General features: G+C 46.9%; 2 protein-coding genes across 2 annotated transcripts; one reads left to right on the top strand and one right to left on the bottom strand.

Moving 5' to 3' along the window:
• Positions 1–295: 295 nt before the first annotated feature.
• Positions 296–519, bottom strand: MTLN (mitoregulin). Its single transcript, XM_065739475.1, has one exon. The coding sequence runs from the start codon at positions 516–518 to the stop codon at positions 342–344; it is 177 nt and encodes a 58-aa protein (XP_065595547.1). The 5' UTR covers position 519; the 3' UTR covers positions 296–341.
• A 95-nt stretch (positions 520–614) lies between these two features.
• LOC136050543 (uncharacterized) lies at positions 615–15054 on the top strand. The gene is made up of 19 exons (XM_065739474.1): positions 615–674; positions 779–861; positions 2031–2145; positions 2684–2812; positions 3052–3168; positions 4267–4385; positions 4571–4672; positions 5731–5857; positions 6851–7052; positions 8557–8701; positions 10311–10496; positions 10897–10961; positions 11235–11322; positions 11615–11684; positions 12239–12458; positions 12725–12815; positions 13163–13276; positions 13650–13768; positions 14537–15054. Exons 1-19 carry the CDS (start codon positions 654–656, stop codon positions 14680–14682), a joined length of 2259 nt encoding a protein of 752 aa, XP_065595546.1. The 5' UTR covers positions 615–653; the 3' UTR covers positions 14683–15054.
• The last annotated feature ends 156 nt before the right edge of the window (positions 15055–15210 follow it).

The raw sequence follows: 15210 nt of genomic DNA on the forward strand, positions 1-15210 counted from the left end.
AGTTCCACGCGCGCGGCCCGCAAGTGGCGTCACTTCGGGAGTTCCACGCGCGCCTCTGGCGGGGGCCGCGTGGGGGCGGGGCGCAAGGAGACACAGCGAGCGCAGTACACGAGGCGCGCTTTAATGCTCTGGTCCGTGCCGCCCCCGCGCGGTCCTTCCCACTCGCGCTCCGTCGTGACGAGATCTGCCGCTCGTCGCGCGCCGTGTCCTCACCGATCGGAGCGAAGAACGCGGCCGGGTCCGGTCTGCGGATCGGCGGCGGGCATCGCGAGGCCGGCCCGCGCGGGGAGGGGAGAGGAGAGGAGCGGAGGGGAAGGGAGGGGAGGGCGGCGGCGGAGGGCTCAGGCCGCCTCCAGCTGCTCCCGGGCGGCGTCCAGCCGGCGCTGCAGGCGGCTCTGGCGCCAGCGAAGGAAGCGGCGGCGGGCGCGGGCTGCCTGCCAGCCCACCAACACGCCGGCGGCGAAGGCGGCCAGCAGCGCCCAGCGCACGGCCCGAGGCTTCAGCGACTCCAGCGCCATCGGGGCCAGCGGGATGTGCGCGGCTCCGCCTCCTCCTCCCGGCCCTCCTCCTCCTCCGCCTCCCGCTTCCGCCGGCGGGGGCGGGCCCGTTAAATGCCGCGGGGCCGGCGGGAGGGGTGAAGCGTCTCCTCGGCCATGGCTGAGTCTACCTCGCAGGTAGTGCCCTCGCCTTGGGCTGGGTTGGTGGCGGGACGGCTTTGGGTGGAGGACCCTCCCTTTGAGGTAGGGTCAGCATCCCCCTGATCCACGTTTCTCCCCAGGAGCTCCTGCTGGCAGCAGCGTTCGTCTCTGATGCGCAGTACAACAGAAATATTCCCTTTAAGACCTCTCCCGAGGCTGTCAGGTACGGCGGTCTGCGGGGCCTTGCTGCGGGCAGCCTGCGGGGAGCTGGGCTGCGGTCCTTCACGGGAGAGCCGTGAGGAGGTGGCACAGGCTGCCCGTCCCTGCGGGTGTTTCAGCGCCGTGGGGATGCCCCGCTGAGGGACGTGGTCACTAAGGATGGGCTGGGGGTGGGATTGGTGATCTCAGAGGGGTGTTTCAGCCTCAGTAGTTCTCGGCTGGGGATAGCCAGCGCGTGTCCGCAGGGCTGTGCTGAGCTGTGTGGTGGCTGTGGGGCTGGTTGAGGTGGGATGCTGAGAGGTCCTCTTGTGTGAGATGGCGTTTAAGCTGGAATGTGTATGTTAAATACAACTCAATGCAGCTCCTTGGAAGACAAATGAAAACTTTTTTCTTTTTTCCGGAGGTAAAAACCAAAATAAAACTGTTGTGCTAGCAGAGATGCATATGGGGAACTCAGTGCTTGCCTGTGTGGAAGGGGGTGCTCCGGTGTGGGGTGTGAGTGGCAGGGATCTGGTGCAGGGTTCAGGTAGCTGGGTGGGAGAGCAGCCCTGTGCCAGCTGTTTTGGTGATGGTGGCAGCAACCCCATGTGTACCAGTGCTTCAGCTGATAGCATCTTGTAGCATGTACAATCTTGCAGCTTGTAGCATCTCTGCTCAGGTGCTTTTTAGTAAGGGTGGAGACTGCTAGAAGCAAGTCACTGAAAGCTCGTTAATTGTCAGTCAGGTAAGTGAAATTCCCAAAACCAAAGCTATAACGTTGTCTGGGGTGACTACTGGGCAGGTGAGATGATTACCTGGCAATACTGGCAACCTGTGTATTTGCAGAGAAACCCTGTGCTCTTTGTGTAGATGTGCTCCAAAAGGAACCACTGTTATGTGCTGTTGTGCAAAGCCTCCTGTGGAAGATTGAGAGCTGGATGTGTTCATGGTTAATATCAGCAGTTCTCAGAGGCTTTGCACGAGGGGCCAGGATACTTCTTGACCAATGTGTGTGTGTATATAGAAAAGCTTACTGTGACAGAAACTTTTGAACACTTCCCTGTTCTTTTTATGCTGCTGTACCCTTCTTCCGTTACTGTTTGGGAAGTGTGTGCTGTTTTTCCAAGACAGACTTGCTGAGCACGTGGGTATATACACTGAACCCCTTACGATGCCACTACCTTCTCTCTGCAGGCTTTATTATCTCTATAACCACTGGTTTATGCGAACGGCCACCTACTTCTTCATTTTTCTCAACCTCTCCCTTGCAGTGTTTGAAGAACCTGCTGTGTATCCACTCCCTTTCCTGGTGAGTTTTCAGGCAGTGCTGAAGTGACAATTTGACTTCTATTGTGTTGCTGAATGGAGTGTTACATGCTTGAGTTATCAAGGTGTAAGGAGATGGCTACTGCTGATATTCCCATTACAGCTTCTCATATACTGGAATGGGAACAAAAATGGGCATTAAAAACTAGATACAGACCAACTGTCACTGTGAACATCCACAACAGCTGATGTGATTAGGCAGTGTCATATTGCTCCTTTCTACACCTTCAACCTTTATTTTTTTTCTACACCAGTGTTTGTGACAGATGTACTCCTTAAATCCTAACCAAAATTACTGCTTTTAACCTGCACTCATCAGGGAATTTCACAAAAGAAAGCCTAAAACTATTGGCATTTATGAGCCTGTAGTACAGCCAGCAGCAGAATTCACTGGCAGAGCTTTTATATGGACCCTCTTTTTTTTTTTCTTGCCTGCACCTCAGCCTGAGAATCCTTATCTGTATGAAGAGGGCTCACACTGCTCTTACTGGTCCTGACCCCGGTCCTTTTATTGTCTGCAGGCCACTTCTTTAGTGGAGGTGTTGTGCCTTCTGGTGTTCTTTGGCCGCCTGATGCATTTTGCAAAAATCACCTGTCGCAATGTGTTTTGGAAGGATACCAAAAACATCTGCATCATGGTTGCAATACTGGTGAGTTTGGTCTAGGGAGAGCCACAAGGGTTGAGCTGGGTGATGCGGAGGTGGCTTTTTGTTCCTAGTGTGTCTGACAAGGTCTGCTATGCAAAGGCTGTGGCCAAACCAATTGGCACATCAGCCTGTTCTCACAAACCTGTTATATGTGCATCCTGCTTGTCTAGATGAAGACAGCTGGATTAGTTTGTGTGTTTCTGGCCTTGTTTCTGTGGGTTTTCATCTTCTTTCTTCTACAGCTGTCTCTGACTGATTTGGCCATATATGGGGCCCTCAGGATATACAACATTAAGAGTATTCGATGGTCAAGAATTGTGAGGCCCATCTTCCTGGTCAACTTTGCAGAGAGTCGCCAGGTAAGGAATGGGTTTAGTGGGGAGTCCTGCTTCTGGGCAGCACGCTGCTTTCTGAGAACTGAGGGAAATATATAGTTGAGTGTTTTGGGCAGAAGCAGCAGAATTCAGACTTCGCAAAGTGAATTTCTCTGAGGTGACCTAGGGTGAGACTTTGAGATGGAGAAAAGGCTGTATTCTCAGGGATGCTGCTTGGGCATAGTGCAAAGTACTGCAAAGCATCTTCCTGTGTTTGTGGACTGTGTTGCTGCTGTTCAGAGCCATGAGCATGCATGAGACTGAAACCAGAGTATTTGCCATACAAAAGATGACACAACAGCAGTTTATTAAAGACTAACACTGCATGGAAAAAGTGTTTCTCATAAGCTCAGCTTACAGGCTGTGATTCCTTCAGCCTGTATGGGGGACCAGTCTCTGTTTGCAAGCAGTTAGCTGCTACTCTCGGGAGAAATAAACGCAAGCAACAGTAAGTGCAAGAAGATTGTTTCTCATTGAGCCTGGGGCCAGGTTACTTATTTCTGGAAGTCTCCTAGGCAAACAAGCACAAATGCTGGTCAGTTCTCCAAACAGAACTTGTAGTCCAGATGGATGGCTTGGACTCTGGTCCCTACTGTCACAAGGAGATCTTTGCCCTGCTGCCTAAGGCTATTCTGTCCTGATTTGCAAGTAAATAAACTGTTGTGTTGTGGAGGCTTGCGGGAGGGAACAGCTGAGCTCTCAAGCTTGGAGTAAGTTAGGTGTCCTGGAGTGACTGACTTCTGTCTCTCTCCAGTCCTCTGGAGCAAGAGCACTTCAGTGACACTACAGGGCACTCTGTCCCTTGCCTAACTGATTTCAGGGTGCAATTTTAACTGGGAGAATGAAGAGGAAAGCCTTTGCACTTTGGCACAGGTTTTCCCTGAGTACCAGGGCTTTCCTCTTCATTCTCCCAGGCAAATCTGTACAAGAGTAGGAAGGATTCACACAGTCCAAGTCCGTCCTTCTGGTCAGCAGACAAGGCCTTGTGTCTCACTGTGCTTGCCTGTCCCTGTGTAGGTGTTCTGTCCTGATAGGAAAAGTAGGTACCTTGTTGCCTCTAAACACTTCCTTTGTCCCTGGCAGATTCGAAGAGCCTTCCGCAGCATCCGCAATACACTGCCAGAGATCACCTATGTGTTCTTGCTCTTCATGTTTAGCCTTCTCATGTTCTCCCTCATGGCCCTGAAGCTGTTCAGTGAGAGGTGTGTAAACATTTTTTTTATTGTTGTTCAGAGCATGGGGTGGTGAATATGTGATCCCTCCTGAGCAGAAGGGATCTGGCAGTTCCAGATGATTTCTACTTAATACAAAGTGCTGATGATACCTGTAGTTGCTGGAGTGGGATGTGTGATCTGTGTTTAACACTGGGTTGTTGCCTTCTTCCTAGGAACCTCCAGACAGCAGAAGGCTTGCCATATTTTAGAGACTACCTAGAAATCGTGTTTGACCTCTATGTGTTGGTGACGACTGCAAACAGCCCGGATGTCATGTATGTATGCTGAGCTTGCAGTCCTTGCTGTGAATGCTGATATCCTGCTCCTAGTGGTGGGAAAAATAACTCTGTGATATAAAGCTGTGATCAGCATCTGTGGTGGGTGACATCACTTATGATGCCCATTTGGGGGAATCTGGGGGAAGTGGGGAGCAAGGAAGAATTTTCTATTATTAACTACCCACAAAATAAACTCTTCTTGTTCTGCTGCTGTATTTTTCTCACCTTCCTATCTCGCTGGCACCAGGTAATTGAGAAGTATCTTGTTGCAACAGCTAAACACCAGCACTCACAGTCAGCTATTTGAGCGTTGTCTGTTGTGCATCCTGGCACAGCCTCAGGTTAAACAGTACTGTCTTGCAAAGCAGTGTCTTCCAGAGTGGAGATGGGGCTCTACAAGCTGGAGAAGTGAGGAGTTTCATGAATTGCTACCCATCTGTTTTATAGGCAGCCTCTGAACCACAGTCTGAGGTCTGACCCCACAGGCTGGAAGGACTTCTCTAAAAGATGCATTGAAAGTAAAGCTTTCCAAAAGATCCATCAGCTGAATAAGGCATAAATGTAAGAGACAAATCCCCTAGCTATTTGATTCAAACCTTTTCACAAAGAGTGTGCTCTAATGATTAGATCACTCTTCTCTCGTATGCTTTCAGGGATGTATATGTGGACTTATTTAAATGGTGAAATACAGATTGTCCTCCTAGGGAACCTAAGCAGAAGTTCAGTGAGGGACCCTGAAGCCAATAGCTCACTGGTACTACTGAGACTTCACTTCAAAACTCTGCTTCTGAACTTAGCCATGTTGGCAGGTTTAAGCTCTGTGCTTTCTTCTCTGCATCATATTAAAGCGAGACTGATTAAACTCAGGATTCAAACTTAGTGGAATTAAGCTTTTGTAGCTCAACTAATACACAGAGGTTCTAGGCTTTTCCTGTGGTTTTTCTGCCTCCAGGATTGCCTGACTGTCCAAAACATTTTGCAGTTCATCTGGAAGATGGGGTTCTGTTTTATTTCCATGTCTGTCTCCTCAGCAAGTAATCTTCTCTTTCCTCTAGGATGCCAGCATTTGACTTCAGCTCATGGTATGCCCTGTTCTTCATTGCCTTTGTCATCATCAACACTTATATCTTCATGTCACTCTTCCTGGCTGTTGTGTATAACAACTACAAAAAACATCTGAAGGTAATAAGTGAAGGGGTGAATTGTGATCAGCAACTGCCTGCTGCTTTATGTAACCTTATGTGGACTTGGCATCTGGTCTTTCCTTGGGAGGCTTTTCCAAAATACGGAGAAGGTGAACAGCTTCTCCTGAATAAACGTACAGCTTCCAGCCTTTACTGGTTCTCTGCAAATAAAAACCACAAGTCTGCTTTTCATATCATGGAGATTATATACTTTGAATTAGCAGTAAAAATGGATTACTCTATGTTGGTGTGTTTGAAACAGGTAGGAGGTGTCTGTTAAAGGATTAGTTCTAGCAGAGGAAACTGTTTCTATGCTGACTGTTCTCACTTGGCTATAAGTACACAGCATGCTTTTTTCTGCCGTGAACTCCTACAGCAAGGGAAATGTAAAGGAAGCTTGAAGTAAATCTGATCTCTTGCTTCTTCTGCACTAGCTGAATAGGCAGTTTGGATAGGTGGGATTAAAGGGTGAGAGCTGGAAACTCCTGGGTACCCCACAATGGGATTGACTCTCCTACCTAGTAAGCAGTCTGTTAGGTTTTTTTCCCAAGGCTACAGTCTCCCAGGGTTGTGAGGTTCTTTAGCCTGCTTATAATCTGGTGCAGAAAAGGATGTCTACCCTGATGTCAGCAGTATTCCCTTATAGGTGGCAAGTCTGTGTGGACATATCCTCTTTGCTTCTATGACCTGCAGGTGTGCGGATTCTGTGATCATTGAAAGATATTGGCTCATCTCCTTCCTGTTAGATGCTATCCTTTGTCTTCCCTTCCGTTTGTTTCAGTGCATCTCCTGACAGTAAGCAATCCAGTGATCTCTCCAGAGGCCTGTGGTTGCCTGTTAAATGGCATTTCTCATCAGCCCATTGATTGTGCTGTGCACTGAGTCTAGTATCACTCCAGACTTGCTCTTTTTAATCTGTGCTAGAGAAATGAGATAAACAAAGAAGGGGGAAGGGTGACTGAAGCTGCCTGAATGTTGATGTTTTCTCTAGAATGAGATCCGTACCCTTGCTTACATGAAGCGCCGCAAGATGATAGAGGCCTTCAACCTCCTGAAGGAGGAAGAGGGAACACAGTTTGTGGTTAGAGAAGCCCAGTGGAAGCAGCTTGTCAAGCTGGTGGCTCCTGATATCAGCAACTCTCACAGAGAGTTGTTGCTACGCATCTCAGATGATGAGCAGAAGGGTTTCATAGGTGAGTGGTGGGGCCCACTGTGCTTGGGGGCTGGGAGGGAGCCTGGGGTTAGGAGCCTGGTTCCTAAGGGTCATGCTAGAGGGTCATGCCCAGTGGGTAGTGGTTAATGCAGTTAAGTCCAGCTGGCGTCCTGTTATGAGTGGTGTCCCCCAAGGGTCAGTATTGGGGCCCATCTTGTTTAATATCTTTATTGATGACCTAGATGAGGAAATTGAGTGTACCCTCAGTAAGTTTGCAGATGACACCAAGTTGGGAGGATGTGTCAATCTGCCTGAGGGTAGGGAGGCCCTGCAGAGGGATCTGGATAGGCTGAACAGCTGGGCTGAGCTCAATGGGATGAGGTTCAATAAGGCCAAGTGCCGGGTCCTGCACTTTGGCCCCAATAACCCCATGCAATGCTATAGGCTTGGGGCAGAATGGCTTGAAGAATGTAGAGAGGAAAAGGACCTGGGGGTGTTGGTTGATGCTCGGCTCAACATGAGCCGGCAGTGTGCCCAGGTGGCCAAGAAGGCCAACGGCATCCTGGCCTGTATTAGAAATAGTGTAGCCAGCAGGAGCAGGGAGGTGATCATCCCCCTGTACTCAGCTCTCGAGTACTGTGTTCAGTTTTGGGCCCCTCACTACAAGAAGGACATTGAGGCCCTGGAGCGTGTTCAGAGAAGGGCAACAAAACTGGTGAGGGGCCTGGAGCACAAGTCTTATGAGGAGCGGCTGAGGGAGCTGGGATTGTTTAGTCTGGAGAAGAGGAGGCTCAGAGGAGACCTTATTGAACCTTACCACTTCCTGAAGGGGGGCTGTGGTGAGGAGGGGGTGGGCCTCTTCTCCCTGATAAATAACGACAGGACAAGAGGGAAGTTGTGCTGGGGAAGATTTAGATTAGACCTGAGGAAACATTTTTTCTTCTCTGAAAGAGTGGTCAGGCACTGGGATGGCCTGCCTAGGGAGGTGGGTGAGGCACCATCCCTAGTGCTGTTCAAGAAGCATTTAGATGAGGTGCTAAGGGATTTGATTTAGTAGTTCAGTGGGTAGGGATGGTGATAGGAGGATGGTTGGACTAGATGATCTTGTAGGTCCTTTCCAACCTAATGTACCCATGAACCTATGCTGTGGGCAGTTCTTCACGGCCTTTTATCATCAGGCCAAGTTCCCTATGAAGAAGGGATTTTCCTGTTCTCAGCACAGGACAAAGACAACTTCCCTTGTTAATGGATTCCTCCAAACGTGTCTTCTACACATTCTTTTAGAGCCACTTGCTCTGTGTTGTCTGGGAGAGATGGGTCGGTCTCATCACGCTAGATCATTAAAAGTTTTTGGTTTTTTTTGGCCTTGCTTTGAGCCAGTCTGAATTCTACCTGTTTTACAGTGGGTACCTCTTTGGGCTTGTGCCTTGCTGGCTGTAGAGGTACTGAGTCCGGATTGCTACAACTTATATGCATGTAGGCTTGATACAGGGCTGTTCTTAAATGACAGTGGACTGATGCTTAGTGCTGTCTCCCTGCTGCAGACAAGAAGTCCTTTGTTCAGCTGGCAGATCTACTCAACATCCAGGTGATTACCCTGAAAATACGCAGCCATCCACTGGGGCAGTGGATGCCTCGTGTGTACAGGTCAGCAGTGAGTCAGTTCCTGCGCAGCGTGGTTAGGCACAGGTAAGTATATTGGTGGAGCAAGCAGCTCCTAACATGTGAAACACTGCAGAGTAGTGCTATTGTAAGTAAATGCTCTTCTAGGTGTCATGCTGAAAGTGCAAATTCCTTTCAGGCAAACTGGGGGGTTCTGATTTCAAAAGTGTTCTGTGGATCAGCTACTCTTAACCTACCTTTGCTAGGTGTGGAGAAAGTAGACTTGGCTGTTGGTGTCTCTGTCTTGTCTCATTAATTCTTCTTTTGGTGAGTGTAAAGAGTTTTCCTTGAAAGCAAGGAGCATTTTATGGCCTGCCTAGAAGGACCAGTTAAAGGCTTTGCTGGAAGATGACTATCTAAAGTCAGCAGTCTCTGCTGTAAAGCTGCGTTGCAGTGTTTCATCAGCTCTTACTAAATTGGTTCTGTGAGCTGCTACTGCTGTGCTTCACATCTGAGTTTTCCTAGGAATGCAGAGTTGGATGGGGACTTCTAGAGGTAGTCTGGTGTAACTTCCCTGCTCCAAGCAGGGTCAGGTAGAGTAGGATACTCAAGGCTGTGTCCAGTTGAGTTTTGAATATTTGCAAGGAAAAACTCCACAACCTCTGTGCAACCAGATCCAGTCCTTAAAACTGAGGATGGTCAAAAAGAAAAGAAGCTTTTCTTGTTTAAATGGAATTTCCTGTATTTCAATGTGTGCCTGTTGCCTCTTGTGCTTTCACTGGATACCACTGAGAAGAGTCTGGCTCCATCTTCTCTACACCCTTGCATCAGGTATTTATACACAAAGATTCCCAGCCCTACCCCCCCCGCCCCCCAAAAAAACAACTTTCTCCTCTTCAGGTTGAACATTACCAGGTTTCTCAACAGTGTTTGTCAGGTTATTCTATTCATTAATTGGTTTTCATGCCCCTAAACTGTGCTGGCTTCAGTATGTCCCAGTTTTTCATGCTGGGAAGCCCAGATCTGGCCACAGCACTTCAAACGTGGCCTTTTCCTGAGGGGAAAAAGTCACATCCTTTGACCTGTTCACAGCACTTGTACTGAGGTTGTCCAGGATGCTGTTTGTCACCTTTGCCACTAGGGTGCATTGGTGGCTTATGCTCAGCTTGTCAACCAAGACACTCCATGCATCACCAGCTAGGTGCTCTGCGGAGCTGCTTTTCAGTTGGTCCAAGTGCCTTCCTCCCAGTCTTCCCCAGCAGCAGTATTTTCCATTTCCGTTTGAACATGATGAGACTTCTCTGTCCACTTTCCCACCTTATTCAGTCCCCTCTGATTGTAGCATACCCATCTCCTCCCAGTTTTATTTATGGACTTCTGTTTCACTTGTCCAGTTCTTCTACTTCATAAATGCTACTTGACTTGATGGAAATCCAGTTGTAATAAATTTGAGAGCTTTACACTGAATGCACTGACAGTGGTATGCTTGAAGGCTGTGCTCTTTTTACTTAGAGTAAACCTAAGTAACTTCCACAGTAACTTCCAAAACTCTCAGGTTTTGCAAAAGCTGTTGGGTAGTTACCTAAATCATAATGTCAGAGGGAAGAGGGAAAGAACTCTTCAAATAACTAATTTTTTTACTTTTTTGAGTGGTGAGCTGACTGTTTGGTGTCGTTTGTTTTCTCTCTGCTTGCAGGGGATTTGTTTGGACTTATGATGTGATCATTCTAATAAATGCAATCTTCATTGCTCTGGATGAGGAAAGCCCTTATATTTCTTATGCGGAGTGGGTCTTTCTTGCTTTATATATCATTGAGATACTCCTGAAAATATACACGTATGAACCAAGGGCGTTCTTTGGCAAAAATCAGTTCTGGAACTGGTGAGTGTGTGCTGTGGTGAGTTCTTGTGTGTTCAGCTTGTCAAGAAAGTCTGAAGAGATAAGTTTCCAGAGACAACTCATGTTCTGGGATGCAGTTAAAATGGGCTATGAATGAGAGGTCAGAGTGCTCTTTCCTGTCTTACAGTTTGCTGTTCTCTGCCTCTCTGCCAGCTCCAGTCAAATGTAACTGCAGTGTATGAAAATAGTGGCTGGGCAGGGAAAAGTATTTAGCTAAACAAAGCTTTCCCATCTTCCTCCCTTGCAAATAATTCTGAGATGTAGCAGGGCTGTCTGTCACACAAAAGTAGTGATCCTTCTTCCTCTCGTGTGTTATGCAGGAGCTTAAGTGCCCATTCTGTGTTACCCACAAATCTAACAGCACTGCCTTCCCTCACGCTAGGTTTGATACCCTCATCATCTTTGCTGCCCTGACTGCAACAATACTCAATGCCACCCTGAAATCAAGTAAGTGCAGCTTAAGCAGCCTGCATGCATCTGGGAAACTCAGTGGTTTTGAGTTGTCTTTTGACATCCTCTTGGTCCTGGGAGACTTTTAGGCAGGATAAGGGAATTTCTATAGAGTTTCTAAGAACCAAGTTGTGTTTTTTTTCCCACTGATGAGTACCTGTTAAACACTCAAAACCCAAACAAGGACATAACTCTTACAAATGTAAGAACATGCTTTATATTTACACTTACCAGCTTATTTTTCAGAAGAAATCTTTTTTCTTTTCTCAGCCACGAAGTATAACAGTCAGCGGATCCTGGACATTGTCTTCATATTGAGGGTCCTCAGGCTAATAAGGATTGTTGACAGCATTCAAAGGTGATGAACAGAATGGGGTAGGGAATTGTTTGTGGGACAAGCTGGATTAGGCTGGCATAAATAGTGCTTAAACTGCTCTGTGGGGCTGCTTTAGATTGATCACTATAATCCAAGAAAACATCCCAAAGCTTTGTCTCAACTTGCCTGGGATGAACCCAGCTGCTGTAGCCTCTCTGCAGCAATAAATAAGGACATGTGGGGAATCCATGCTGGATGGGATGTAGTAAGTAAGCATGAGCTTAATATCTGTTGGGGGGAGGAGGCTTTTTTAAACATGAATCATTTGCTGTAGGTTCCGAGTCATCATGAACACACTGATAAACATTGTACCAACCATGTTGACGTTTGGAGGGCTGACTCTGGTAAGAAAACCTGGTGTCTTAGCTCCAAGCATTCAGTTTAGCAGGAATATGTTAAGTCTCACACACATGTGGTTTTCAAGAGGATAAATGAAAGTTTCTGGGTTTTGGGGCTGCTGAAACTGTAAGTGTACACGTGGTTCTTAGTTATGGCACATCTTTACGTGTGTGAAGAGGTTGGGTTACTGCTAGTTGCTGGGTCAGAGATTGCCAGGGTGTTGTCCTGCATGTTCTGTGCAGTCTGAGCTACAGATACTGTAAGGAATCAAACTGTGGTTTCATCAAGAAGCTGGATGAAAACACTATCTTATAAAATCACTTCTTAAAAATAGATTTTCCTCTTAAGATTTGGAAATGTTTCATTTTTGTGTTTGGTCCACAGTTTGAGGCAAGAGTATGTCAAGTAGTTGCTTTTGAGGGGGCTGGGTCTCCTAGACTATGCTACTCCTCAGCAAACTGTTGTATCTGTAATGACTGAAAACTCTGCCGGAGCTTCTAAATATGCTGTGGGGCTTCCTGCTCACTGGAGAAGCCTGTAATGGTGTTTGTTTTCTCAGGTTGTGTACTGTATATTTGCTATAATTGGCATGGAGTTATTCCATGGGAAAATCCAGTTCTTCCCGGTGAACTCAAATGCACCTCATGCCTTGGAATGTGGAAACCCAGCTCTCAAGGATTCTCTGTTTGCCCGTGGAAAGTACTGCAAGAACAACTTCAACAACTTTGCATCTTCCTTCATTGTTTTGATGGAGCTTACTGTAGTCAATCAGTGGCATGATATCCTTTGTTTGCAGTGGAATGTCATGAACTAGAACTTTGTGAACTGTTTCCCCTCTCCCCAAGCACTATTTTTTTTTCCCCTTGTACTGAGTTTACTCTGTGCACTTAGTGTCAGACCAAAACAGAGATGTGTTCCCTGCACAGTACCTTGTTCCTCCTTTCCTCCTGAATGCTAATGATAAGGAGCATTATCTGGTTCCTCCCTTAGCACTACTGTAGAGCAAGATCTTTTTCAGCAATCTTGCCCTTAATTCCTTTTGTACTCTTTGCCAATGGATTTGCCAATGTGACTGCTCAGCCAGCGAAGCTTTATTTCATTGCCTTCCACATAGTGATGGTTATAATTATTGTCAAGTAAGTTCTTGATTTTTTTTTTTTCCTCTTATCCTTAGTGGAGTGAAGAGGGGCTCTTGACTCCTGCCAGAGCAGTATTGATGATCCCAGGATTGTGCATGGTGTGCTGCTTTGACACACACCCTGCCTCTCTCTTTGGGGTTCTTGACTCTTAAGAGTTAAGAATTCTTAACTTCACTGAGTGGTGCTCTGCCTTAGAGCTCATCTTCTCCAGCAGACATTGCTATAAGCCTTTGGTACCCAGAGCTGGGCTATGAACCTGTCTAATCAGAGTAGTAGATGCCCAAAGCTGGAGGGATTCCAGTAATGAAAGGCTGCTGTGTAATTCTGCTTCTCATTTCTTTCAGTATCTTTGTGTCATTTATTTTGGAAGCTTTCTTTGTGGAGTACTCCCTAGAGAAGAGTGAAGTGGAGACAGCCATTGAGCAGAAAATCCAGGAGCTGGGAATGGGAGTTCAAGAGTAAGCAAGCCCCTTTAAATGGTAGTGCTGGATGTGGTTGGCTTGGCAACTCCAGCGAGGGCAGTGGGATTGCAGAATATTTTTTTCTGTCTCTGGGTATGAATTGAGACTCCTTCCTTGTCACAAAGATTTTGCTAATCTATCATGACCTTAGAGGTCTTGGTAGCATGAAGTTACTTGCTTCCCACTTGGAGGTGGGAGCATACTGAAGTATCTGCCTCACTGAGCTTTTCTGGCCTTAGACTATCATCCAGGGCAGGAGATGGGCTGAAGGCTAACAGTATGACTGTGGTCCTTGCCTTGTCCAAGGGGATCTATTGTTGTTGTGTACACATAGGCCCCTTTAAGATAACTTCTAATCTTTCCTGTGCAGGGAGGCACTCCAGGATGAACAACTCCTTGATAACATGGAGAGTGCTGACAATGACCTTGAGGGAGAAGGTGGAACAAAGTCACAGCCTAAAGGGCTGGTGTTTAAAATTGCCTCCAAACGTAAGTGTTGCCCTACAGGCTCAAAGGTGTGCTGACTGCTGCCATTATGTCTTGTTTGTTTGTTTTTTGCTTAAGAAACCAAGGCTCTGAACTGTCCCTGTTACTTACCCTGTCTCTAAGGAAGTTCCCAGTCACTTCTGCTTTCTCTGAATCATAAAAGCAGCAAAACTTGGCTAGAGATGTGTAGGGAACTGTGGACTCTGATTGCTGTTACTTTTTACTTCTGGAGCAGTGTTTCTTTCCCTCTCTTGCAGTGCATGTGTGTCTTCAGTAGCCAGTCTGTGGAGACACTGCCTTGATGCCTGAGATCTACTGTTGCCAAGAAGCCTGTCTTCTACTTATCTCCTTCCTGTATGCACTCTGCACTCCTCCTGGCTTAGGTCGTGGAGTGACTGTCTGCTCCTTTCCCTTAGTTTAATGCCTGCTTTTTCTTCCACTAGACTGTGCTGTAACTTAGCAGCTCCCCTAACACATGCTTCTCAGTTTCCCAGCTGGCTGAGATCACAAATCCACTGAAGGAAATGTGGAAATATAAGTACCTGAATCTTTAAAACGAGTCTATTCTTTACAAGTACTCAAAGTGTTGGAAAGCAGATGGAATAAAATACCAGTATATTAATTGAGGCATTTGTTTTCTTGCCTCTGTAAGTGTAAAACAGTGGGAGCAGCCTTTGAGTAAGAGCTCTATTAAGTAAGGTAGGTGCTATCTAATTTACACTGCAAAAACAGGCATGAATCCCTACAGTGACTCTCTTTTGCCTCCTCCAGGGTACAGGACAGTTGATGCTCTGCTTCAGCGTATGTTTGAGGCAGAGATACCTCTTGAAGATGAAGGCCTTTCTTTTGAAGAGATCTTAAACTTGTCCCCTGCTGCTGCTGTACCTGGTGATCTTACTTCTGAAAGAGCTGTGTAACATGGGGCAAAAACAGTGGTCGACAAGGAGGAGCTAATCCTCAGCTGCACAGGTCTCCAGCATGTTTTCTGGCTGCCTGCCTTCAGTCACTGTGGTCAGTTACATCATGGATGAGATTAAACAGCTGAAGGGCCAGCTGATGCTGGAAATGGCATTGTCATGTAAAGGAGCCTTATCTCATGTCAAGTCTCACATAAATGTTGAATCTGGAAATGCTCTCACAGGAGAGCAGAAGGAGGGTTTGTGTATCTGAGTGTGCAAGTCTAGTGCAGTATTCAGTATGTTACGAAGTACCTATTCCTTATAACTGGAATCTTGTATAACAGCACTTTTATATGCATATACGGAGCAAAGTAAGCTGCATTAAACACTTCTTGTTAGTACATTAAGTTTAGTGGTTAATCATTAACATCCATTATTGTTTAATGATGGGAGGTGGCTGGGTATGCTGTGTGACAAACTGCTACCACGCGGTGCCCTTGACTATGGCCTGTGCTCATCAGTAATGGGTTACTATTGAACCTGAGA

The sequence above is a fragment of the Cyrtonyx montezumae genome, unplaced genomic scaffold, assembly GCF_038088225.1.
Source record: "Cyrtonyx montezumae isolate F1298 unplaced genomic scaffold, pur_monq_1.0 scaffold_24, whole genome shotgun sequence".
NCBI lineage: Eukaryota > Metazoa > Chordata > Aves > Galliformes > Odontophoridae > Cyrtonyx > Cyrtonyx montezumae.

Excerpts from the sequence above, each read along its gene's own strand:
- MTLN (XM_065739475.1), bottom strand. The coding sequence starts at position 518 with ATGGCGCTGGAGTCGCTGAAGCCTCGGGCCGTGCGCTGGGCGCTGCTG.
- LOC136050543 (XM_065739474.1), top strand. The coding sequence starts at position 654 with ATGGCTGAGTCTACCTCGCAG. Across the intron at positions 2,813-3,051 it reads GCATCATGGTTGCAATACTG|CTGTCTCTGACTGATTTGGC; the intron begins GTGAGTTTGGTC and ends TTTCTTCTACAG. Across the intron at positions 4,386-4,570 it reads CTGAAGCTGTTCAGTGAGAG|GAACCTCCAGACAGCAGAAG; the intron begins GTGTGTAAACAT and ends CCTTCTTCCTAG.